This window comes from Anarrhichthys ocellatus, unplaced genomic scaffold (genome assembly GCF_004355925.1).
Source record: "Anarrhichthys ocellatus isolate YVR2014 unplaced genomic scaffold, GSC_Weel_1.0 scaffold18, whole genome shotgun sequence".
NCBI lineage: Eukaryota > Metazoa > Chordata > Actinopteri > Perciformes > Anarhichadidae > Anarrhichthys > Anarrhichthys ocellatus.
In genome coordinates, this window is record NW_022280048.1 from 1,655,185 (window position 1) to 1,681,991 (window position 26,807).

Genomic DNA, 26,807 nt, shown 5'->3' on the forward strand with positions numbered 1-26,807 from the left:
TACCTATTGCAGTCTTGTCAATCAGTCAAGCTTCAAAGCATCACATATACTAAAATAAAAGCATCCATCTTTATTTTTGACACTGACTTGTCTCTAATCACACCAAGATTGAGCTGTAGAACAACATAACAAGAACAAAATGTGTTGCGACACAGTGTAAGATGTGATGATTGATAATGACTGGCCTGTGTGCAGTGTGATGGATTCAGGTTTACATGTGTTACAGCGTCTCTGTCTGAGAAGATGGCCCTGTTTTATAATGCATTTATAAGGGAGCCATATATAACACAGAGAGAGATGGGTTGCTGTGCTGAAATTGCTCACGTTACGACGGGTCGTTTTAATAAATTGGTCCGATTAAGAGGCAGGTGCAATTGTCTAAAAATGTTTTGGATTTCCTCTCAGGGGTGATGTAAGCCATGTAGCCCCCGCTTGAACGCGAGTAACCCCGGCTGTTTTACCGAAAATAACCCGGGCACTGCAGCATCAGCACCAGGCAGCTGCGCAGGTGCGGCCTTTAAAGAGACAGCGGGGCCTACAAATTCCACATAATCCTTCCTCAGTATTTACACAGACTGTCAACAATAGTGCAGTGACGACGGTGGAGCCGAATTTATCCTCCGTATCAGTATGTGGCAAGAGGCTAAATAGAAAAGTAGCTACTATCCACAGCGGAGCTTTATCCTAATTTCATTGAGTTATTCCCATGTCTCTCATTTCCCCAGAGACAAGTGGCCTCAGAATAGGAAATGGAATACGTAAAAGGTTTAAATTGGCATCTGAGGGGCTCATTTAATGAAACAGACTGTGGCATCAACCTGATCTAAATTCATTTAATCAACTGTGAATTAAATCCAACTTGCAGGTCTTAAATCGCTGTAATATCTTTGAAATGTCTTTAGAGGGACTTCAATTTTTTTATTTTTTTTTTTTTATTTCAATTCATTCTAAATGATCAGGATGAGGATTAGCGAGGGAGGATTACCACAAAACCAAAACAGTATTTTTCCCCCGTCCATTAGCATCCTGTCAGCAACGCCCTGCATCCCAGACCGGCGTGCGTACCACACAGACGCACTAACCGGCAAGAGGATATACGTTGGCTGCTATATCGAGCTGCTGCTGCTGCTGCTGCTGCTGAAGCATCTGCAGCGCTGTTTGGCTGTTTTTGGTCCAGATGTCAGAGACAGAGAGGAGATTGTCATCAACGCCACTAATGAGGATGTGTGTGGGTATTTCGATGCCAGTTTGGATGGAATGGATTCACTGAAAGGAATAATCCCACCGAGGAAGACAGACAACATGACAGGCATCCTGTTCCCCTGACGATTCTCGGGGATGCAGTCATAGTTTGGGGCCGGACATGGTTTTAATCTGGGGAGTTGCTGTAGTGGATGCGGGATGGTGTGCGCCGCACCCCGAGATATATTGATAAGGACAACACAGCACTTTCCTTTAATGCCTCTCGACCGATACGGATTTTTCCTGGACTGTGGCGCACAGTGAGCATCTTGTTGTTTTTTTTACCGGCTGGCACGGTTTGGGGACCTTCTGATGTAGAGGGATTGTGCTGTTTCGTCTGAAAGGATCAACTGAGCACTGTTGCTCTCACCCAGAGAGGAGAACCAGGGCTGAGCTGCTCACCTGGTCATTTCAACACACAATATTAAGTATGTGCAATGCCTGCCTGCGTGTGAGTGAGTGTTTGAGTGTACACGTGCATGTGCATGTGCAATGCAACACACAGCAGCAGCCTTACTGCATGTGTCCTCAGAATTATTTATGACTCATCTACCTTTAAAAATAAAAAAGAAGTCACCTCTCCCTGCTGCTCTGTCATTTTACAGCCTAAATATTGCCTCCTGTTTTCATTCTCATCAGTTTGTTGTTAACAGGTGCTTTTTGAAGAGCTGGCAGCTCCCCCATCACTGACAAGTCACTGCAGAGCACAGAGTCGACACACCACTGCAAAGCTATACATTTATTAACCATATTTCACTCCTTGGAGACTTTTACAATGCCTGTGTGTGCTCAAATGTCCTTGCTTATAGGGGCCGCACATGAGGGAACATCAAGGCCTTCAATCTGACTAAGAGGCCATTAAAGCCCGTCTGTGTTTTACTGAGCTTACATGCAGACTTGTAATGGAAATTCACTAATGGCAGGGTGATCAATAGAAGCCATGGTCAATTTCCTTCACCGGCGCTCTTCACATGGGGAGGTTTAACTGCAGATATACAGTATGGATAGTAGTAAGAGAGACTACATGGCATGGCATGGCAGCAGTGGATGTACAGCGATTATGTGTTCAAACTTGATATTGAGCTTTGATTTTTTTAAATTCTGCTTCTTAGTCTCTATTTTAGGTTTGCTTTGCTCCATAACTCTTTGTCTATGATGAATGTTGACATATTTGTTAGTATTTGTTATATAACCTAGTGAATGGTGTCACAAAATGTTATATTTTCACGAGGATAAGTGTCCCTGAATGAATCAGTAATCCATGTCTGACCCAAACAGACATCATGTATATCTGTGTGTCCCCATGACTTCTTTATCTGCTCAAAGATGTTCAAAGTCCTAAAGTGTTTGGGTCGATTGTTATGCCAATGTCAGGAGTGCATGTACACAAAATAGGTCATTTTCAACTGTTTTCTAACTTTTTTTGATAGAATCAGCTGTTTTGTATGTTAGCAGTGCACTTTTATTATTCATAAGGCTATTACACACAATGTATTTACATTTACACACACATCATCCTTAAACATTCAACTGATAATTACACGGCTCTTTATTTACAGGTACTAATCTAAAAATCTTCTAAATCACTTTTTTTTTTTAACTCATTTGAATCATGCACATAATTCTTCAATACTGGAGTATATTTTCTGTTAAATAACTTTTATTTTCCTGATGAATGAAATATTAATGGCAACTGAATGTCGTGCTGTTACACCTCCTGACATCTTCAGTACGCTGATATTGGTGAAACAAAATGGTTCAGTTAAAGATTATTGTCAAGCTAATGGATCAGCAGCTACTACACATCATAAAAGAGACTTCAGACAGGCCGCCTCTAAAAGGAAATTTATGTGAATCAGCAGTATAAGCGTGCTGCAGGACTGAAACCAGATCCTGACTCCTCACATTTAGAATCTCATTCCCCTCAACCAGCCAGTTCATAAATTAAACTATAATCAGATGATACTAAGCACCTAGATTCAAGATGGTGTCTGCAGTCATCCTAAAATCACTTCTTCAACACATCTTTGTGTCCTTACATCTCATGCTGAGGCACCAGTTTTCTATGAATCAGTCAACCAACTAAACAAAGGAACCAAAACCGATCAATGAATTGTTCATTTAAATCTGCATCTGATGCTCTTCTTGTGTGAACATGTGAGGCTGCTTTTCTGAAGCGGGAGAGTGGAGTTGAGCTTGGAAACACTTGTAAAGACTGACATGTCTGTCCTTCTTTGCATCCTTCCAGCATGGCCGAGAGGACACTGGAACAGGGCTCGGTCAGCATCCCCATGGAGGAGACCAAACTCCAAGGCGGAGCGCCTCCGGAGGCGCCACTGCTCATCCACTTGAAGAAAGTGGAGAACCACATCACTGAGGCTCAACGCTTCTCCCACCTCCCACGCCGCTCTACTGTGGACCTGGAGTTCAATGAGCTCTCGTACACCATCCGCGAGGGTCCCTGGTGGAGGAGGAGAGGTACTGCATAGCTCAGTTCACATAGTAACCATGATGGATGAGCGAGCATGCACCACCCATGAAGATCAATATCTGGAGTGCAGAAATTCCTAGGGAGCCATCTAAAAGCCTGACATTTAAGACAAATATTGTTTTTTGTCTCAGTGTTATTCTGCCTTTCTTGCTTTGCTCTATTGTTCTGACACATGTAGCCCAGCCCTGTCCTCACACACACACACACACACACACACACACACACTCATACTTTTGCAGACTTCCACCATGTTATAGCAGGCAGTGTGCTTGTATAAGCTTTGCTGCAATCAGCAGAGTTTAGACATAGTAAATAATTTACGCTCGCAGGTTGGCAAACTGCTTGCCTCTCTTGTCCCTGTGTTGTCTGACGATGGGCGGTGAGTCAGGCCCACGATTGATCTACTCATAAAATATAAACAGCATTTCAACTCACCACCTTTATTGATGATGAGCCTCCAACCTTTGGTCGTTTCTGCTTGTCAACTAAACCGCCCTCTGTAAATGTGTAGCTGCTCTTGTTACGTCCTGTATATTTAGCAGGGTGAGGATGGTGGACTTTAGGGGAATCCTTTATTCACATAGCATCTTTAGGAGAGGCCCTACATTATGCATTGCAGGTTGTCTTGTGTGTGATTTCCAGTCTTGTGTAATATTGATGTGCATTATGAAAGTCTGGCAGAGGAGTGTTTGTTGTTCCCCCTGTGAAACCTGAATGTATGGAGAGTAGGAATGAGGAGGATCAGAAAGTGCTTGATGCCGATGTTTTTTGCTTCAGTGGCCTCGTCTAAATCAACCTGTGGTTTCTGCTGTTGTTTGTGTTGTCTCTTCAGGGCGCCTGCTTCAACTCATCAGGCTGTTGATGTGTGAGCAGGAAGTGTCTTAGCTTTTACTAATTAAGATGTGCCTTTCATAGAGAGGCTCGCCTGCCATTTTACTCTCCTTCCAATCTGACTGAACCTCCCGTCATATACTTGTACATCCAGCTCTTTACAACCCCATTCTGCCTCTCCAATTACCTCTGCCACTCATAATCAGGGTGTTGCGCTTGCATTTGACAAGAACTGTAGCTTATACTGAGGGGCTTGTTGGTGTTTGTGTCTCATTTGAAAAGCTAAGCTCAGAGCTGATTCTCTGCAATTCCTGTCTGCCGAATCAAAGCTGTGAAAGGTATAATCACACAGAGCTTGAGGCTGTTGTTCTGCTGTGGCCTTTGGTAGTCAGAGATTATTTCTCCTTGAAAAAAAATACATAATTTTATGTCATTTCTGCTTAACGCCATGTAATTACAGCTGATAGAGGAAAGGGGATGACGTGACCGAGGAGCCTTGAACCCATGATGTCATTTGTAATTCAAAGTGTTTGAGTCTTTGAGACAATGACACCATACTTATGAGTCACTCCTTATAATGTCTGTGGCCAATAGGAAGAGATTATCGAGGAAGATATTGTAAAGCAGTGAATGTAGAATTGTTTATTTTATTGTAAAGGGCTCAGGAAGGTTAGGTGATGTATGAGCTGCCCACCGTCTGCATTAGTTATAGGTTCTTCTTGGCCACTTATACCTGTTAGCTTGTTGTTGCTGGGACCTGCTTTCATGTTTTGGGTATTCTCCTCCTGTTGAGGAATTCTCCTAACTGGTGAAACTCTGGCCCAGTCACCGCATGGGAAGGACAGGAAGAGGGAGCGAGAGCAGGAAAAGGTTTACATGCCTCTAGGTGATATCAGCTCTGCATTTTGCTGTGTACTGCAATTTAGTCTCTGCTCCTGCATTGCTGAATTGTTAGGAAGAAGAGGAGCGCGGTCATCTTTTCAGATAAAATCACATCTTCTACTCAACATGCTCGATGCTGCTTAGACAGTTCTCCTTTTAAAATGCATCGCCATGCACACGATAACTCAAATTTATGACGCAAAGTAGCCCATACCTGCTTCACTACTCACGTTTTGTCGTTTTCTTGCGGGATGGTTATGAAAATGTATGATTAGGTGTAATTTGATTTAAATATGAAGAAGCCTTGTATTTGTTATTTATCCTGTTCTGTTGTCGACGATATGGTCAGAAAAAGTACAACAGAAATCAAAGTGAGGCTCTACGTATTTGTCATGTGAAGAATGGTAGCTGTTTACAGAGTCTGAGGATGATGTCTGTACTAAATGTCCTGATGTGAGAGGGTGGACCATTAGACAATGATCCAAGGACATCAGACAGATCATTTAGCTTGAACTGAGTTGATTTATACAGTTATAAGTCGTTCAAATAGCTTAACTTAAAAGATAACTCCACTGACTTAACACATCAAAGTCTGTTTACAGGTCTTGTAAAGTAGCACATGTGAAAAGGTTGTATATAGCCTTTTGTTTCTCCAGAAGGAGCTGTGCAAAGTCTGAAAAAGTGCCTTAAGTGATGTCACTTAAGTCAGCTTCAGTTGTAGCTGAAGACTGGACAAGCTTCCCAGACCTCTGTAGCCGTTTGGGTCTGCTTGTGGTTATCAGCTCGAAAGCTACATTAGCCGCAACTAGCATAACACCCGAACCTCCGTCCAAACTGTCGCTAGTCGAGTTGTGTCGTGGGTTGTGTAGGCACCAGGTTTTGACAAGGAAGAAGAAAAAAAATAGAATTAAAAAAGATGATATTTAGTTGTACATCTGTAACATCCACCAACATGCAGAATTGAAATGGTAACTAAATGGAGCGCTCTTTTTAAACATTCTATAATGTGCACATGACAGCATTTGATCACAACAGGTTATTATTCTGTTGTGATGAAATGCCTTTTCTATGGGGCAACCACTGCCTGGCTGTGCTGTGTATGTTTGTATAGAGTCAATTAAACAAAGTGAAGACAGAATATGCTAATGTTAAACAGGTACTCAAATTTGATCACAGAATTTGTTTAGACAGTCCAGATTAGAATGATTGTAGTAATGAAAGAAACATTGATCAAGTGTGAGGGAAGGGAACTATACTTTTCTTTAAATCATACCGCTTTATGGAAACGTGATAATCCTGGTGTGAGAATTGAGTTGTCATTTGTGTCAAGGGCTTCCATTTGAGGCATGTGATAACCCCACCTCAACCGTGACTCATAATAATTTATCTAACAATTACTTTGATATTTCCTACGAGATCAGACTCGATGTACACTGTCACATGCTGTTAAATCGGTGTGTCTTTGACAGGGAGGTGACTGAGGTCAGCTATACTCTGTGGCTCTCATGAGGCTGGTTGATCAGGATGTGTTCGCAGCCTCCGACGGATAAGGCCATTATTATGCACAGGGTTGGATCATCAGTATGCACCACATGCCAGAGCAGGGCTGCTTCACTTACAGCAGGCTGCTCTGCTGTCTAAATGGAGGCCTTCTGATGTAATAACCCTGCGTGGGAGGAGGGGGCACTGCCATTAGGCCACTTTACTCATAGAGTGAGGGTTAAGGGGGTTGGCAGCTCTGCTGAGCCCCTTACACGGCTCGAGACAGGAAGAAGCATCCCTGCAGAAATGGGTGAGGCGAGGGGCGACGGCGAGACAGGATACTGACAGCGCTTAACTTTCCTTATCTGGAAGCTTTCAGATTGTCCGTTCTAAAACTGGTTTGCATCGTGAATAAAAACCTGAACCATCTTCATTAGAAGGCCATACCACTTCAGCCATTGTTAAAACCACTGCAGGGAGGTAATGTCTGTGGTTTTTCCGTTGGCGCCACTGAGGAAGCCATGATCTTAAATCTTTCTGTATGTCGTTTCTTTAGTTGTTTTTTACAGTGATGTCTTGCAGCACACCTGATGCGCAGCTCTCCTAAAATACTGTGAAATCTATTAATCTCGTATGATTGACTGCTCTGCTTGCTCTGCCTGATGGTTCCCGGTGTTCAGTATTAGCAGTCAGTGACTTCCTCTGCTGGAGTGAAATTAGGCTCGCTGTCTGCATAATTATCTGTAGAAGTATTTTAAGAACTGAGTGTCACGATGCGACACGGCTCAGTAAGTTCCATAATATATAAAATATAAAATATACAGTAAATTAACTAAAAATGTAATTTCATTCCTTAACAGTTGACCTGTAGTGTGTAAGATGGTGCAGAATGCAATAACATGTTTTCCGCTTACTTTTAACCATCTTTGTTTTGATAGATTATTTCACTTTTAAATTATTTATGGCTCTTGTGTTGAATCTAGCTCTCAAAAACTCAATCTTTTATACACTTGCTATCTTGTTTTTGGGCTTGTATTTTTCCATCTTTACTCTATGAGCTTTTTACTGGTCTTTTTATTTGTCCTCTTTGTCTGTGATTACTGGTGTATGTTCAAAATACACTTCAGAAATATTTTGTAGATCTTGTAACAAATGTGAGTCTGGTAAATGTGCTAGAATAGTAAAAAATAACACATTTTTTGAAGCTCATTGTTTCAAATCTTTCAATACCATACAAAGATACTAAATATAAATGTCTGAGAATGATTGAAAAGAAATATTTCAGACCAATTAGAGCACTATAAATAACAGCTTTTCCTCCTGTTTGTCAGGTTACAAAGCCCTCCTCAAGTGTCTGTCTGGAAGATTCAAAAGCAAAGAGCTGATTGGCATAATGGGGCCTTCTGGAGCTGGGAAATCCACTCTGATGAATATTCTGGCGGGATACAGGTGAGATGTGGAAGATCATACTTTTGACATAATTCAGTGCTTAGAAAATGTCTATAGTTACGTTTTCTGTTTGGAAACAGGGAGACGGGCATGAAGGGCCAGATCCTGGTGAATGGTCGACCGAGGGACCTGAGGACCTTCAGGAAGATGTCCTGCTACATCATGCAGGATGACATGCTGCTGCCACACCTCACTGTGAGGGAGGCCATGATGGTGAGGTCATCTAAATATAAAAAATAATGGCTAAATACCTCATTAAATCCTAATGTTCAATCGACTTCTGTCTATCTTTCAGGTTTCTGCCAATCTGAAACTGAATGAGAGCATGCAGGTCAAAAAAGAGCTTGTAAGTCTGAATACATTTCAATTTACAGAATTATTTTTAGCAGCAAGTGGGCTAGACAATAGAAGTTGTCAAAGTAGTGCTCAGCTAGAAGTCATTATGGGTGAGCCAGCCTGCTTTATGGGAATAAACATAATAATGTATCCTGTTTTTTAAGAATCGGATTCACTGAATTAGCCAAATACAGTTATTTTCATTTGGTTACTTTATAGATGAAATAACAATTTGGCCATTAATATCATGTGACTTCCTATATATGGATAACTAAAAGTATTTATGCATCAACATTATGATATAAGGTCACATGTACCATGATTGTGTATTTTATCCTTACTGGCACCCATACGTTCAGTTATGTGCGTCATCGTGTTACCACATCTGCTTCTGTTTGTGTCTCAGGTGGATGAGATCCTGACTGCTCTGGGTCTTCAGGAGTGTGCTCAGACACGCACCAACTGTCTCTCTGGAGGCCAGTGTAAAAGACTGGCCATCGCCCTCGAGCTGGTCAACAATCCTCCTGTCATGTTCTTTGATGAGCCCACCAGGTAGGATATTGCTTGGCTGGTGTGAATGTGTGATATCCCAACATAAATACAGATTAAACAATGTCTCTCTGGTTTTCTGTCTCGTCTTGTGTCCCATCCTAGTGGTTTGGACAGTGCGTCCTGCTTCCAGGTGGTTTCTCTCATGAAGTCTTTGGCTCTGGGAGGACGGTCAATTATCTGCACCATTCACCAGCCCAGTGCCAAGCTCTTTGAGATGTTTGATAAGGTAACTTGAGTGCTTCTAGGGCTGGACACATTTGTCTTTCCATTAACTGCTGCTCAGACCAGGGCTCTACAGGTTAGCATGATTCATTTTATCCAGCTGACAAGCAGCGCAGCAGTCGATACACAGCCCTGTTGTTTTGTCAGTTGTTCATATATTATTCAGACAGTCCGTGTGTTGAAAACAATGTTGATTACGTTGTACCTGTGTTCCTCCTCCAGCTGTACATCCTCAGTCAGGGTCAGTGCATATACAAGGGCACAGTCCCGTACCTCATCCCTTATCTGAAGAACCTGGGCCTCCACTGTCCAACGTATCACAATCCTGCTGACTTCAGTAAGTCAAGCAACTCCTTTAGTACAAGCGTGTGTCTGTGTTTGTCAGTGTTTTGGTTCTTACCAGCTTGTCCTCTCTGTCCTCAGTCATTGAGGTGGCGTCAGGGGAGTATGGGGATCTTAATCCAGTGCTGTTTGAGGCTGTCCAGGGTGGACTGTGTTCCGAGGAGGGCAAGAAGAACTCCAGAGACAAAAATGGCTCTTCCTCTCCCTCTCATTGTCCCACTGTGAGTGGCACCACCCCTCTCACCTAGCACCACAGCTATATGTTTTAGATTAACACACGTCATAGCCTCACATCACGTAGTAATCAAAAATGCAAGCCCTTTAACCACAGAACACTGAAAATGTCTCACTATAATAATGTCAAAGAATTGTTGGAAGACAGGAAATTGCTTCAGACTTCATCCGTTTCCTTCAATGATTTCTGATGGATTAACTGCTTCCATTAAGCAATAAGGGATGTACTCATTTACATGAAAGGTTAAATTTCTATATTTCAAATCGGCAAATATAGAAATGCTCAATTCTGTCTTTATTAAACAAGATGAAATAAAGTAGCGGTGGTAGCGTCTATTTTGACCAAAAGTACTCTAATAACTTAATTTTTTTAAAGTTTTAAATAAGAAATCGCAGCCAGTAAAGGAACCCCAAAATGAAACACACACTGAACTGTGTTGAATTCAAATCAAATACCCTGTAACCTATTCCTGTACACATCATCCAAACTGTTGCCCCTCTCCTCCACTCCATCGATCTTTCTATCAGCCTCTCTCAGCTTCCGCTCACTCGCTCTTTCTCCGCCCCATAAGTCACCTTTTATAAGAGCATCAGCTAAATACTAAAACTGTAAATGTAAACCACCAAGAGCTCTCTGATATACGATTACTCCTGTATGATGCAGTTTGGCCCTTCTACGCCTTAAAGTATTTTATAAGTTTATTGATCTTTTTCTGTTGCCCTTTCTATCTTGTGTTTTCTGTGTAGTCATCAGCAACCTTTACACTAATAGCCAGAGATTGTGATGTGTTTCATTCTTATATACGGCCATCTCTTCATTTTCTGACTTAAGCCTCCAAACTTTCATCTACTTTGATAGCATGATTCAAGATATTGTTGCAACTAAAGTGACCTTCCACTCTCACTCAAAGTATCTGCCGTCATTCATTATGTGGTGCAGACACAGTGGGCATTGTGTGTTTAGAGGTTTAATTCCTTTTGGGACAAAATGTTTGTCTATACTGACATTATAACATTGTTAAGAGAAAATGAATTACCTCTTCAGCATCAGATTAGGGACGATTTGAATACATTCTGATTCATGAACTTAAATATCATATTTATTACGTGATGTAAAATACACTTGCAATTTAAAACAAAACAAAAAACATATTAAATAAACAACCAGACTATTTGTATTCCTATTTTCACAACATGACATAGTAAAGGGTATGATTCATCTTTCAAAGGTTGTCTTGTATCTGTGTACTGTATATTGTATGTATAAATATATGTATTTAATTGTATATTATTTACATAATTAACTCCTTGTTCTCACTGTCTTTCTCCACAGGACACAGGAACACTTGAGAAACATAGCTTTGCCACCAGTACATTCACACAGTTCTGCATCCTCTTCAAAAGAACTTTTGTAACAATATGCAGAGACATGGTAACATTATTATTGTATGGTCTATATCTGCTCAAACTCTGTAAATAGCAAAGCCTATCATAGTAAAAACAGGTTTAGTTAGACTCCTGATATCAATTAAAAGGCTTTTGAGTTGTGTTGATGTTTATTTTGTGTTTTAAGGTGCTGACCCACCTCAGGGTGATGTCCCATATTTGTATTGGAGTGCTGATTGGCCTGCTTTATCTCAACATTGGAAATGATGCCAGCAAGGTCTTCAACAACACTGGTTTCCTCTTTTTCTCCATGTTGTTCCTCATGTTTGCTGCCCTGATGCCCACCATCCTAACTTGTAAGATGCGGCGTCTCGGGAGAGATGGGAAACATTGATTTGCTGTTGTTTTTTTTCTGGTTGAAGTTTTTTTTTTAACACTGCTGTTGTTCCACAGTTCCTCTGGAGATGTCCGTGTTTATGAGGGAACATCTCAACTACTGGTACAGCCTGAAGGCCTATTATTTGGCCAAAACCATGGCTGATATACCATTTCAGGTAATATTCAAATGAGCGAGCACATAATGGTTTGGACATGGCTGCAGTATATTTCAAATTAGCGACACTACAAAATCTCTTCTACAGGTGCTTTGTCCAATCATGTACTGTAGTATAGTGTACTGGATGACTGATCAGCCTCCAGAGGCGGCTCGCTACCTGCTCTTCATGGCCTTGTCCACATCCACGGCCCTGGTGGCCCAATCCCTAGGTCTGCTTATAGGGGCTGCATCCACGTCTCTTCAGGTAGGCATTGTTCTAGAAGTGCAATGATACATCTGGGCAGTATTCCTCTAAGTATCTTCTGACAATGTATTTAATTGAGAGAGTTTTTTATTTGAATGTTACTCATTTGCTCCACAGGTAGCAACCTTCGTGGGTCCAGTCACAGCCATACCTGTACTACTCTTCTCTGGCTTCTTTGTCAATTTTGACACCATTCCCAAATACCTACAGTGGAGCTCTTATGTTTCCTATGTCAGGTACTGTCAGTAGTTTATGTAGTTCAAATTTCTAAGAGAGTTCAGCCACTATTTTTAGACTTTTGCTCAATTTATTTAGGCTATCTGTCTTTTTTTTTTTAATCTGAAATGATTTTCTTTAAATGTGGCTGGGTTTACAAGTAAAAAAATGTTGTCCTTCAGGTACGGCTTTGAGGGGGTGATACTCTCTATCTATGGGATGAACCGGTCGGAGCTGGAGTGTCCGGGCGTGGTGTGTAAGTTCCAAAAGCCAGAAGAGGTCCTGCAGCTGCTGGATGTGCAGGATGCGAAGCTCTACGTGGACTTCATTGCGCTGGGGGTTTTCTTCCTGGTCCTTAGACTGGCTACTTACCTGGTTCTACGCTACAAAGTCAAGTCAGAGCGGTAAGACGTCCAGATGATGGATTTGGACGCCTGCACATTACCCGGCAGTGTGGGATAGTAAGCAAACATATAGTCTCTCTTTCTCTGTCTTTACTTTACATACATGTACAAAAACAAACACAAGTCCAGCACATACAATCATCAGAAACTGCTGCACTACCAAACTGCACAGTATAATATGCTCTTTTAATCGGTTTGTTATTCAAGAAAAAAGGAATAGTGTTGTTCTGTCTCCCATTCTTACATGTCCTTCAGGTAATAGTATTTTCCACCCAGCATTACCTTCCAAAAATATTGTGTATCTGCACTATACATAAACAGAATACCCAACTTGGTATCAGAAAGCATGTGTCTTTAAACTGAGAAATTTGGATTTAGCCCCCGGGTTTATGGGGAGCCATGGTGACCATCATGGTGCAGGAGTGTCCAATAACGTGTAGCTTCTCAATTTAATGCCTAAAAGGATAATCCAAGGTTATCTTTGGATCAGAATCCCGTTAATTGATTTGTCATTGGACAGCACCCATGAAGATGGCACAGGAACACGATTTCAAGATGGATTCCCTCTTATTTCCATCAGGAAAAGTGGAAACTTTCAGTGTCAGAAAGCTTTTGTGCGGCTTCTCACTCCCCTGTAAGATCATCTCATCAGGTATCCTTTCCAAGACGCTGAACACGATGGCTTTTCTTTACGGAGTAGGACCTTAACAAACCGACATGTCAGTGGATGACTTTCCTCACTTTCCATCTGCAGTGTGAATCATTTTTGCAGGACCTTCTGCCCTACCATTGAAGGTGGTAGAGCGTTTAGACGTGGATGAAATGTTCGTAAAAATGTCGTCTTATACAAAAGACCGGTGTGGCTTCACCCTGCAACCAGGCCTATGATTCCTGCTCCTTAATATAACACGTTTGTTTCCTCTGTAAGAGAGGAAGCATTCAGGGAACAGGGAGCAGATTGTGAAATCAAGCATGACTGCGGTTTCTAGCCTGATGCAGAGGACTGTTGCACAGAAGGAATGGTGTTTCAGGTGAAGTGCAACAGCCTATTCTGTAGTTCAAAAAAGTCTAAACGGCGTCGCTCTTTTGACACATTTCTTTGAACTGCTTGTTTCCACTGGTTGTATGACTCTTTAGCTGCCTCCACCCTAAGCTACGAAGGGAAATAACATTTTGTTCTCTCCTTCTCTTCTTCTTCTGCTTTGCTGATGTCTGACAAAAGGGTTGTTGTCCAAAACAATGCTAGATACTTGAAATGCTGGCTGGGCAGTTTCTGTGCCTCTGATCTAGAATGATTTGAGTTTCCTCTGCTTAATTATTTGCACATACACCTTATGTCAATGTACATGCCAGTTCACACACACACACACACACACACACACACACACACACACACACACACGCATACACACACACAGCTCACAAGCAAACAATGTTTAGAAGAGACCTCCTTGTTGCGGGGCAATGCAAATATTTTACAATAGACTTGCTATGAAATGTTTCTTACTTAAACTATGCTACTTAGTAACCCTTATTATAAAGCATAAAATAATAAGTATATAATCAACGATTGTACAGTGAATATGTCATGCTGTAAACAAATGTACATTTGCACTTTTCAATGTTTGTTCTTTTTTATTTATTTGTATTTCATTTTATTTTTATATATCTATGTGATGCTTGAAAGTATAACAGGAAAACAGCAACCGAATGTTGCATGTTCACATTAGGAATGAAATTTATGAAATACAAAATTTCAGAGTGAAGCGTAACGATTTTATTTCCCCATCCAAATGTGTATATCCTGCCATGTTTGAGGAGATGCAAATCCTCTGCTTTCTGCCGAACATTTATAGAATACCTGTAATCGAGTGCGTCACCGCTGTAGACAAAAAAAGATAGAATCGGGAGTGAGAAGTACCGTAGAAATGTGTGAAATGTGCTGGAAGGCAGACAACTAAATGTATCATTATGTAGCTAAAGAGATTGGCGGTCTCTTTAGGAACAAACTGGATCAGTGAAGCAGATCAGTGATCGTAGATCTGCTTCACTTTTCAGCAGGTGGAGTCCTGCTCTGACAGAAAGCTGCAAGTGGAGGTTTGGATTCTGTCATTAATAGCAATAGTCAACATTGTGATGTTTAATTGTTATACCTCCCACTGCTGTGGCATCAGCCAGTTCATATGTTTTATATTAAGACCTTGATATGAGGCCTTTCGTTCCTACCAGTTTTATTATGTGCAATAACCATCCAAAGGTGTTTTAACTCTATCAGGCCAATTTCAACAGAGGAAAATGTGAAATGTCTGTCTCGTTTTCATCTTTTCATTTTAGTTAGTGTTTTTGTTGCTTCTGTTCATTAACTCATTTGGTGGGTGTGTTTACTTTAATGGATGAACATCTCGAGGATTTAATTGGAGGGACAGAAGCAGAATAATAATAGAAAAATGTACTGTAGACGGGTGCTAGATAAGCTAAAGCTACCTGGCAGATATTTCCATTTTAATGTCAGACCCCGTCAATTGGTTCTCGAGTTAATGGAGGACAACGTGTAGAGTGGGAGAAGTATTGCATAAAATCAGTTTTACTGTCAACACAGCAGATATATGTTTTAACTTAAAATATATTAAAATCCATGAGTTAATACCAGACCTGCAGGTATGACTTTGTATGGTAAAAAAAAAGAGAAAAGAAACAGCTCCAACCCTGGAACAAAGCAGGGATAATTGTCAGTGTTGAAGTCATTAACCAGTCCGTCTCGTCCTGAAGTCTTAAGGCCTATGGCACAAAAAAAAAACTGTTAATCTTGTGACCAAAGAAAGAGCTCTAAAAAAGTCGGCCCCAATGTGTGTAGTGGTTCAAATCCAGATGGATTTTCCTGATTTCTTAAGATTTGTTTTTCAGTGTCCCTTCCAGGTCAAAGTGGTCATCACTGACAGATATGATTTGGCTCCACTGGAGATACTAAAATCACGTATAAGCAGTGTTCTATAAGTGACTGTGTATGTTGACGAGCGTATGGTCAAGTCAAAATGCTTCGCTCTCTTTGACATTTTAATTCATCATGTCACTATTCTCTATTTCACCTGTTTGTCATAATAAGCCACCTGACTTCTGTGCACTCTTTCATGCATGGTAAATAATAATATACAGAAAGCTATGTTGGCTGATTGAAAATGAATCATAGAATGGAAGGCTGTTTAACACTGATTGTTTTTTTCTTTCATTTTTGTTTGTCTCAATTTGTTTTCATTTACAGTTTAATTTATGGTTTCTCAACTCGTAAAAAATGCAAGTTCTGTATACTGAACGCTGTTCCAAGGATTATAATAAAGATCATTTATAACCTTTGCACTCGCTCAGTGAGATGATTCGCTCAAACACTGACTGTTGTTAGTATGTATTTGTGACAACGTTTATTAAGTTAATATGCATATGGTTATTTGTTGTTTGCTTAATCAGATATCCCACACCAGCACTGAATACTTTATGTACCCTGTACACAAGGGGTTTGAGGGCACCGATGCAGTCTGTGGATATTTTTAGCATAACCACTTTTTGTTTATTCTTCAGATAGATGTGCCAGGAGACACTCGTTTTAGCATTAACATCACATTAGAGGCACGTTAAGATGCTTGGTCAGTGTTTCATGTGATGAATTAATAAGAAAACATCTTGTTACTGAAAGCAAATACCTGTAACTTTGAACAACTTTGTAATGTAAGCTGTATTATTGTGGGGAAAATGAGATAAATGTTAAGAGGAAGTATTCTTTTGAAAATGGAAAGCTGGGTGTAAATATCATCAAGAACCATAAAGATCAGAAGTACTTCCACGATAAAAAAAATTTGAAAAATATCCATTTTACAGCCCAAAGGCACCATTGTCCTGATGATTGCAAGAGCAGTAAACACAATGCAGCAGGATGAGCGCTGACGGAAATGTGCATAATGGCTTCATCCAATGTGGTGAAGCGGTTTAGTCATAACTTGTGCCAAAAGAAAAGGCATAGAGACTTTAACAAGATTTTAATTCATTTTCTCAATCACACTATTCTACACTCTCACATGTAAAAAGACACATAGCTAGATTGGGTCAGGTTAGAAAAATAGATTTTAGACTGCATTCATCGTTGCCTATGGAGAAGATGAGGAAAAAAGGTATGTTTCCATGGATGCTATTCAGACTCAGATCCCCTATGGTCTAACTAATAACTAAATCTCCATTTGGCTGTACATTAAGCCCTAATTAATGGTGTCAATGAAAATCAGGTAGGAGGTCATATTCTGTACAAAGCCTGTTTATTTGCGTTCCTCTTTGCTTGATTAGGTTGTAGACAAGAGGGACCCCTGCTGTCAAGAAGTTTATACAATCCTTTCATATTCAAAATATGCAGGACTACATTAGTATTTTTTGCATGTCCTATGTCACCTATTCTTGGCCAGCATATTTTCCTTATTTTATGGTCACGTTGTTGTCTTTTCTCATTTATATGGGAATGTTATCCAGAGATTTCTTTTTTTTTTTAATCAGAAATGGGCCTTACATTACAAAAAGTTGACAACCGCTGTCCAGTTTCATTACGTTTGATGCAGTCAGTCTCTTTGCAATACTGTGAGAATGAAAATGTCACGACATCTCAATCAAATGAGGCTGGTACCTGGTTATATTTAAGTTTTTGGATGTGTGCACTCACTCTTCTGGTTGTTCACTGCGAATGAATAGGTTATAACTGGTAGCCATTATAAGGCCTAAGCCCCACGAGACAGGTCGATGCACTCACTTTAAAATCATTTCGTAGTAGTCCTAACCTAATAAAGGCGTTGCACCATGCCTGCCATTCGATGAAGACTCCTGCGATTTCCTTCCGGGTTTGTTTTCCGACTTCCGCTCCTCACATCCTTTCGAGGAGCATCATCTTGCTGTTTATTTAATCTTTGTTGAGGACCGGCATTTTCCCACAACACCCTGCTCCTGCTCTCACAGATGACGAAAATGGCGGACAACGCATCATCGGTAGGTTTTCAAGAGATATAATTTTATTTTAGAGACATTGACCACTTTCAGGATGCAAATTAACGTATTATTTTCGACAGGTCGAGATTGTTGAGGGCTGTCGCCTCCCCGTTCTTCGTAAAAACCAAGAACACGAGGACGAATGGCGTAAGTATTGTCCGGTTGTTTTTTTCCAGTGCTAAGCTAGCTAATGCTAACTAGCGAACCTCAGCTGTTGTTATCAGACGCCTCGGCCTCCAGTGAAAGCACTGTAAACACCACACTCACAGGGCTGTACAATGTAAATGCATTTAATTGAATGTTTGCAAATACCACTCCTACATCCAACATGTAATTAACTAGCTAACTCTTGTTGTTTTTTTAAATAAAATACATTTCTTTGGGAAGCTTGGGCGAAATCTATCTGACATCACGCTATTGTTTACAAATCTGAAACCAACTGTTCAGGTCGAACAGTTGATTGCCTGAATGAAGATTTGATCATTTTTAAGGGCCATGTTTATGGGCCAAAGTAGTCCGATCTTTACTTGTTTTGACAGGTCTGATGAGAAAAGTAAGAGCCACAACAAAATTAGCCAAATCAGTCCGACACCCCAGTGACACTTGTTATTGTGAAGCTTCAGTTGGGCCATTGTGGCAGCTTTACTACTCTGACATCCTCATGTCCAAGTGGGTTTTGTGCAGTGGTTCATAAATGTCTTGCTTGATATTGATATTTTAAATGAAAGCAATAACTGTTCGCTACTCTTTGTCACAGGTTGCATGTGTATATTTATGAGCAGTGAGTTGGGAGATGTTCCTATCTTTAGAGCTTTTCTATTTAAATTCATGTATAATAGAGGTCTCAAGAGGTGAAACATAATTTGTGTAGTACTTGTATACTTTTTGTTAGTATCTCGTGACACCGTGGATTTATCTTGCAGCAAGGGAGACGGCTCATTTTTATTTTTGTTATGATTTTGTCATTGTTCATTGAATGTCAGGATGTTATGAAACATGGCCACTTATATTCCCAGAGCTGTGTATTTTAGTTACTGTTGTCGCTGAACAACATTACAAAACCCAAAAGACACTTCATGTAAAACATAAAGGCAGATATTCGTCACAATTGAGAAGATGAAAACAAAAAACTTTTGGCATATTTTTGATACATTTTCTGAGTACACGTCTTTCCTTACTACTTACTGCTCTAGTTTACTGAAATCTACACGAATCCTTTTACCCACAATGATTGTTGTTGAGTGGTTTTATATCTTTTATGTTTAAGCAGCTGTTTCATGGATGTCCATGACAATAATTTATGTGATTTGAGTACAGGTCATTGCAAGTTTTAATTTGACTTCTCTGCTTTTCTTACAGCATTGGCTGAAATCCTAAGTGTGAAGGAAGTCTCTTCGAGAAAGCTTTACTATGTTCACTATATTGACTGTGAGTATAGTTTCTGTTGCATCTTGTTTTTATTTGACATTTTAACTGCAGCTTCACAGACTGAATTACACAACACAGAAACATCACACAGCATACGTCTTTTTATTTTTGTCAAACTGCTTGTGTTAAAAGTCAACAAGCGCCTGGATGAGTGGGTCACGGGGGACAGGCTGGACATGAAGAAGCTCCAGTTCCCTAAGAAAGAAGCTAAAACACCAACCAAGAATGGTCTTTCAGGCTCCCGTCCCAGTTCTCCAGAGAGAGACGTGGTAAGTGGATGCTGTGGATACCCACAGAATATAAAAGTTAATGATGATGTCAATCTCAATTCCTGTGTTATGAATATTGCTAAGTGGATATCATAAGCTGTATAGTGTAGATCGTAACAAGTTTACGTTGTCTCTTTGCTAACGATCTACAATATTTTGCATGCTGCTTGAATCAATGATTTGTTAAAATGCACCAACACTGTATGTGGTGTGTTTGCTCGCTGAATGGGAACAGCATTATATGTTCAACGTTCATATTCAACCGAGCCTCGACACATTTTATCAAAACATTAATGGAGTGTGTGATGTAGACGACTCTCCATTTTAAGAAAGTTCTTAGTCTACATTGTTGTTTTCATACATCTTCAGATTTGATTTAGATCGCCACAGAACTGTTCATTTTCAGTGCGGTTATTATGGAAGAAACTAGTTACATTGTGTGCATTAAATCCCTGAGATTGAATCTAAGGGTTCATATGAATATCAGTTAACCTCTTCCTTCTTCTCTTCCTTTCTCTTCAATTCAGAGGAAGAGTCTAGATCTCAACGCACAGTCTGCCACAGCTCCTTCCAGAGGCAAAACCCTCCCCACGCCGGTACAGCTTGAATCTACACGTTCTAGAAATGACGGAGACCTTAGTGTGAGCCTGGTGTTAACATGCCTCTTGTGTGCTCATACAGCTATCGGGTCATGCCGAACTGCATGGGAATCCAGAAATAAACAACCATGATATAAAAAAGGAAGATGCCGATCCGGTGGTGCAGATCACGTCTGGAAGTGGTTTAGCACACAGTGTATCCAAATGTTTGTCGGGTGTATGCACTGGACTCGTCAAGCCACATTTCAACTTCAAATCTTTCAAGGTAGCTGGTGTTCTCTGTTCATGTTGTGCTGAAGAAGGATTACTCTATGAGCTTCATGTGTGATGAAATATATTAGATCACATGTGCTAAAGCAGCTAACAAAATAAATCGCACACGAATAAAAAAGTGTGAAGTTGTTGATGCAGGTAGTTTAAACACAAAAAAAACACTTAGTTTTAACCCAGTAGAGTTGCAGCTGATCTGTGTCTGTTGCGTCTTACTACCGACGTAAAACCTGCTTAATTAATGTGACGTGCTGTGGCCATTTAACCAGACACAGTCTGAGCTCATATCAGTGAACAGACTGCAGATAATATTGAGAGGGCACTGCTTCATGACGTTAAACCATCTTTAAATCATTACTTTGCTGTGTCATCTTGAACACAGGCCTCTAGTCTGACTGGAATCAAAAGCTCTTGTTTGGAAACACAGATTCTGATTGGTTGAAGTGTTTGGTCCGTGTTCCCATTTAAACGACGTTTGTTTTGCTGCAGAAGAGGAAAGTGGAGGCCGTCCCCTTGGCGACTCAGGTACCCCCGGCCACCGCCGTGCCCTCCCTGCCAAGTTCAACTGAAGCCTCTCAGGCCTCTGTTTTTCCCGCTGTGAGGGAGCCCAACACGTTTAAGTCCCGCGAAGACCATGAGCCGATCTCCTCGCTCACAACGGTAAAGAAAACGGTCTTGGATTCTTAACGGTTTGAGTATCGTTTCACTGAATGATGTGTAACCTCGTTTCTTTGTAATGACAGAACGGCACTGCCCGGCGACTCATCCCCTCGCAGCCCGGGAGGAAGAGAAAAGCTAACTGTGGGGGAACTGATGAGGTATGAAGTGTATTTCATCTTTACAGTCACCGTATTATGTTCTCATTTTAAATGTATGCCTTATGGCAGAGTCTCTGCATCTTTTTGGTGTAAAAAAAAAAGCATAATTTTATCTGTATTTTGAGCACTACAATGTACAAATTATATGGTATACATATAGAATTAAAATAGTCAAAGAATAAATTGTGTTTATGTGCATCATCTACTCCAGTATTCAAACCTCAGATGACTACAAATACTGCCTGTATTAATATTAGCAGAATTTAAGTATTTCAAGTATTTGTCAAAAAACAAATTCCCAAATTTACATATTTATCACATGAATGATTGCTTACTATGTTGTTATTCTGTTTTACTGTTTTAAATGAGACGAGCTTTTCGCCGTGCTAATTGCTGTATAACCATCTTTACAAAACACAAATATACGAGTATGTTGACAAAAAGTATTTGTTTTAAATCTGTTAATTTGTAATTTCATTTAAAGGACGTTTCACGTCACAACTCCCTGTTTGGTTAAATGTTTCTAAACCTAGAATCTGTTTTGTTAAAACCTGTTTTAGTTCAAATTAGTTACAAATAAACATAAAGCCCGACAACGTACCAGCAAGGTTTGGGGACATTTTTATTTTTTTCAACATCCACTAATTCTTCAAGTCAGATGTTTGATTTTTATATGAAGTTAAATACCTTTATATTGGCCTTTTGTTTTGCTACATTTAGAAATTCAGTGTTCTGGCTGACCGTGCTGCAACTGTACAATGAGGAGTATCGATTTAAGATTTTGACATGAGTCATTTTCAAGCCTATTATACAAAAAAAAAATTTTATTTAATTTTGTGTTACAAAATATTAACGATCTATCACAATATGCTTTCAAATGTATGTTATTTGTTTTTGAGAGACTCAAGAGCAGAACAACTGATTGTAACTTTAAATACGTACAAGTAACACGGTAGTTAAACACAAAAAAAAAATGTAATGTCACTAAATGAGACAGAAAAATGTCCAAACAAAGCGGGTCAGACCTTTGTTTTCAGGGTTTCTTTTCACTCTGTCGAGCTACTTAACGTGAGCAGCTCAGCTGTTCTATTCAGTTTAACTGTTGAGTGTAATTAATAACCATTTTAGTCCCCTTTATAGTTTCCAAAAGTTTGATTTCTGTCTTTTTCCTGCTAGATGATAAAGGTTTTGCAGTATAACAACCCTCAAAGTGCCAGCGTCTTTCTACCACCACCAGAGGTCAGTTTTATTATCACACGCTGATTGTATGTTGCTGTGCCTTTAGTGCGTCCAATAGAACAGAGGTGTGTTATTGATGTTATTTAAAGAAATATAAATGTGTTGAGCTCTTAAAGTACACATGCTCTATCTGATCAAGCAGCGTTTTGTTTTAACACAATGTTCATCTGCATGAAAATAGCTGCAGTAAGTGTGTCAAGTGTCCACATTGTTTACCTCCCAGGATTCCCAAGACAGTTCCGACGGCATCCCGTCTGCACCCCGCATGACGGGCAGTCTGGTGTCCGACCGCAGCCACGACGACATCGTCACCCGGATGAAAAACATCGAGTGTATAGAGTTAGGACGTCACAGACTGAAGCCCTGGTACTTCTCGCCGTACCCACAGGAACTCACCGCTTTGCCCATCCTCTACCTCTGTGAATTCTGTCTCAAGTACCTCAAAAGCCTGAAGTGTCTCCAGAGGCATTTGGTAAGAACCATCAGTATGTCACTATCTTAAGCCCTTAATCTCTTGCTGCACATGGAGCTCATCCTCTCGTGTTTTGCGTCTTTGACAGACAAAATGTAATCTAAGACATCCTCCGGGCAACGAGATCTACCGCAAAGGCACCATCTCCTTTTTTGAGATTGACGGCAGGAAAAACAAAGTAAGTGATGGAAGGAGATTTGTCTCTCTCCTCAAAACATTATTTTACAGCATTTGTTTGTTTTTGATTGATATATGTCTGTCATTGTTTTCCAGACTTATTCCCAGAACCTGTGTTTACTTGCAAAGTGTTTCCTGGACCACAAAACCTTGTATTACGACACAGACCCTTTCCTCTTCTATGTAATGACAGAGTATGACTCCAAAGGCTTCCACATAGTGGGCTACTTCTCTAAGGTAAACACAACTCTTTTCAACTTCAGGTACCATGTGTGTGTGTGTGTGTGTGTACAGTCCTCTCGTAACAGCTTGGAAATGGTCTCCCTATTAAACCGGGGTTCCCAAACCAAACTTCATTTTCATTTTCTTTGTGCAGGAAAAGGAGTCGACTGAAGATTATAACGTAGCCTGCATCCTGACGTTGCCTCCCTACCAGCGGAGAGGCTACGGCAAACTGCTCATTGAGTTCAGTAAGTGCAGAATCAAAAACAGTGGCACAGTGCCGGTAAATGTACGCACATTCAAATACCTTCTCTGTGTTCACCTCACCTGTGCTAAACACAGACACACTGTGTGTGTACTTCTGTCAGGTTACGAGCTGTCCAAGGTAGAAGGGAAGACGGGGACGCCTGAGAAGCCACTTTCTGACCTCGGTCTTTTGTCCTATCGGTCCTACTGGTCCCAGACCATCTTGGAAATTCTCATGGACCTTAAACCCGACAATGGAGAAAGGCCGCAGATTACAATCAAGTATGTGACTCGTGGCATTTTATCTCAATGTTTTAAAGCTCGGCTTGGTAATGTATTTTAGATTGTTTTGGTTGTATCAATAAATCAGATGCTCTGTCAATAAAAATAAAAGATCCGGTGTCTGTGGCTGTCCCAGGACTGTAATAAGCCTGGGCCATCGTTTTATTCACTAGGTTGAAATGATTTGGGACGGGCTGCCTGCCTGCACACACTAGTTTACATTCATAATGATAATTTGGGGGGAGTAGCTTTGGAGGAAGGACTGAAGGAACGGACTGTCAATGTAACCGACTTGGCGACTTTCTCGCTAGATTGAGCAACTTTTGGAGTTGCCAACGACTTTAATTGGAAAAGAGTTGGCAACGCAGGTCTGGGTTGTTCAGTTGGATACTTTAACAATCAAGCATACTCTTGTTGGATTCTCAAATGTTGCCGACACGTTTAAATTGTCTCCCAAGAGTAATCTTTCATTGCAGCAGTTTAATGATTGGCTCCCTTTTTATTTGACCCTCCAGTGAGATCAGTGAGATCACGAGTGTAAAGAAAGAAGACGTCATTTCAACGCTTCAGTACCTAAACCTCATCAACTATTACAAGGTGAGAGACCAACGCCGTGTTCCTTCATCCTCAACCCCTGCCCTTTGTGATCGCATCTGCAGCATGGTGGTGTGTCAATCAACCACTTCCCTGTGTAAATTAAACGTTTTTGGGGGATTTTTTCTGCTCTCTACTTGGTCATTAGATTCCATCCACTGTGAAACATTAGTGGTAGAAAAACACGGATCCTCCACAATTCCTGTCATTAGTCTTTACGCAGCTTTCCATGAGACTCTTGTTTCAGACGTCTTGAATATTTCATTTGTTTTTGCGTGTTTAAAAATGTATCGCTGATGAAATATGCGACGCCAAAGCACAGAAAGCTGATATATAACACACGAGTGGTCTCTACTCGGATCACATATTGATGGAGCCACATGTGGTTATTTAAGTTTGATTTTTATGTTTTTGTCTCGTGAATCTAGGGCCAGTACATCCTGACTCTCTCAGAGGACATTGTGGACGGTCACGAAAGAGCGATGCAGAAGAGACACTTGCGCATAGATCCAAAATGCCTTCACTTCACACCTAAGGACTGGAGCAAGAGGGGCAAGTGGTAGAGCCCCGGCCAGGTTCACTGAACACCCCCCCACCCAAACCGCCAGATAGCAGACTTGAAGCAAACCGTGGATCAGATCGAGGTTTTTGTCCAGGTTCCTCTCGTAGAACCTCAAAACCTTTTTGAACCCAGGACTCTTTTTCAGACGAGACACAATGAACATAAATTGTCACTTTGAGATGCAAAAACTTTTATTGTGAATATTTCTTGTATATTGTGAATTTAAAAAGCTCTCAAACTTGGAGACAAAAAAAGAGACTGGTTAACCGTGACGCCGCCAAAATATACACCACACCTTCTACTGTGTAAAAGATCCCGCTCATGACCGACAGTGCGTTTGTTTAATAGTGTACATTTAAGCTTACAATGGCAAACTTACAGACCACCTAATGGAGACATCATTGTTTTACAGTTCTTCAGTGAATCACTTCCTCTGTTCATGAGTCCACATTGTGTAAAAACCACAAACGGGGATTTGTTTTCCTTAAATTCAACAAGGAAAGGTGGTTTTGTTCTAAGTGTGTGGTTTTTGTCTACATCCTTTGTATCAGACACTTGAAGTGCCGTCAAAATGTTGTCTAAATTATTCATGTACCCCCAAAAATGTCAAATTCCATGTGTGACACTTTCCAACATCATGGCTGTAGTCATACAAGTCACGTTTCAGAAACCTCAGTCGATGACAACAGTACACGACTCATAGCGCTCCTTAAACAACGGGACGGCACTCCACGATCTCGTCTTCACGCTCCACTTTGAGTTCACCTTTTTGTACAAAGTGCAGAATTCAAAACGTCTCTCAAACACCTCTTCCTGAACACGCAAGTTTGAATTGTTATGAAATACAATACCTACTGATATACAAGTTACACTTATTAACAGAGAAATGTATTGTGAGAAGGTAAAATAAAACCAATTTTAGGATCTGTTTTGGCAGCACAAAAACAAAAATTCTAATCCTCATCTCTGCGCACAGATAGTAACTTTCAGTTTATTGTGATTCTCCTCCAGTGCCTGAATTTTCTTTTCTTTTTTTTGTTATCTTTCAACGAACAGCGAGGACAGAAATGTTCTAGTAATATGGCTCACCTGTAAAAAAAAAACAACAAAGAAACACGTATTTAAATAAACAGCTTTAATGCAGACAAACATTACAAAGCTAGACATCCAGATCTACCGTTATAATGTTGCTTAAGAGCCAATTCAGGTTTGTTATCTTTTACAGCAAGTCAGCTTTTATTTCCCCGTTTTAAATAGTTGGAAGTATTTATGCTCTTTGTGATCATTCAGGTGATTCTTCCTTTTTTTTTTTTTAAATATAGTTCAGTGTCATAATCATGGGTTTGCAATGAGACAAATCATTTCCCTATGTTAATACCTATGTTCCCCGTTACTGTACATACTGGACCTGATTGTGTAAAAAAGAGAAACCGCTTAAAGACAGAAGCCATGTTGAACTGTTAGAGGAATGTAAATTTTATGTACAGTTGTCTTTCATGTCTTTTTTACTTAATGTAAACTAACTGGCTGCACAATATCAACAGGAAAAGACATAAAAATGGTATCTTACTTTCAGTTTGTGTTTTATGTTTACATGTCACAAAGGTTGTTAAACTTACCCTGTTCAAAGGATTTAGTAAATCTTTAAGTGGAACACAGTTGACAGATTGATTTGAGCGTTTGATATAAAAAGGTTCATTGAATTGATAAAAAAAAAAACTGTCTTAAATGTGTGTTTCCCCCC

At 40.3% G+C, this 26,807-nt stretch overlaps 2 protein-coding genes across 2 annotated transcripts; both read left to right on the top strand.

Moving 5' to 3' along the window:
• Positions 1-559: 559 nt before the first annotated feature.
• Positions 560-16,219, top strand: abcg4a (ATP-binding cassette, sub-family G (WHITE), member 4a). Its single transcript, XM_031857357.1, has 15 exons — positions 560-1,670; positions 3,491-3,720; positions 8,260-8,377; positions 8,458-8,590; positions 8,673-8,723; positions 9,120-9,265; positions 9,368-9,491; positions 9,710-9,824; positions 9,911-10,050; positions 11,397-11,495; positions 11,637-11,805; positions 11,903-12,003; positions 12,091-12,249; positions 12,367-12,485; positions 12,648-16,219. The coding sequence occupies exons 2-15, from the start codon at positions 3,492-3,494 to the stop codon at positions 12,871-12,873; spliced, it is 1,929 nt and encodes a 642-aa protein (XP_031713217.1). The 5' UTR covers positions 560-1,670; position 3,491; the 3' UTR covers positions 12,874-16,219.
• Positions 16,220-17,820: 1,601 nt separating this feature from the next.
• Positions 17,821-26,638, top strand: kat5a (K(lysine) acetyltransferase 5a). The gene is made up of 16 exons (XM_031857544.1): positions 17,821-17,885; positions 17,966-18,032; positions 19,245-19,313; positions 19,446-19,582; positions 20,110-20,178; positions 20,264-20,446; positions 20,941-21,111; positions 21,195-21,269; positions 22,446-22,508; positions 22,732-22,980; positions 23,069-23,158; positions 23,254-23,394; positions 23,534-23,627; positions 23,748-23,907; positions 24,423-24,504; positions 24,930-26,638. Exons 1-16 carry the CDS (start codon positions 17,856-17,858, stop codon positions 25,062-25,064), a joined length of 1,815 nt encoding a protein of 604 aa, XP_031713404.1. The 5' UTR covers positions 17,821-17,855; the 3' UTR covers positions 25,065-26,638.
• Positions 26,639-26,807: the final 169 nt, after the last annotated feature.

Bases quoted from the DNA above. Each gene is read 5' to 3' on its own strand.
- abcg4a (XM_031857357.1), top strand. From the start codon at position 3,492: ATGGCCGAGAGGACACTGGAACAGGGCTCGGTCAGCATCCCCATGGAG. The intron at 8,378-8,457 runs GTGAGATGTGGA...GTTTGGAAACAG, and splicing joins AATATTCTGGCGGGATACAG to GGAGACGGGCATGAAGGGCC. The intron at 12,250-12,366 runs GTAGGCATTGTT...TTTGCTCCACAG, and splicing joins CTGCATCCACGTCTCTTCAG to GTAGCAACCTTCGTGGGTCC.
- kat5a (XM_031857544.1), top strand. From the start codon at position 17,856: ATGACGAAAATGGCGGACAACGCATCATCG. The intron at 18,033-19,244 runs GTAAGTATTGTC...CTTTTCTTACAG, and splicing joins AGAACACGAGGACGAATGGC to CATTGGCTGAAATCCTAAGT. The intron at 20,447-20,940 runs GTAGCTGGTGTT...GTTTTGCTGCAG, and splicing joins TCAACTTCAAATCTTTCAAG to AAGAGGAAAGTGGAGGCCGT.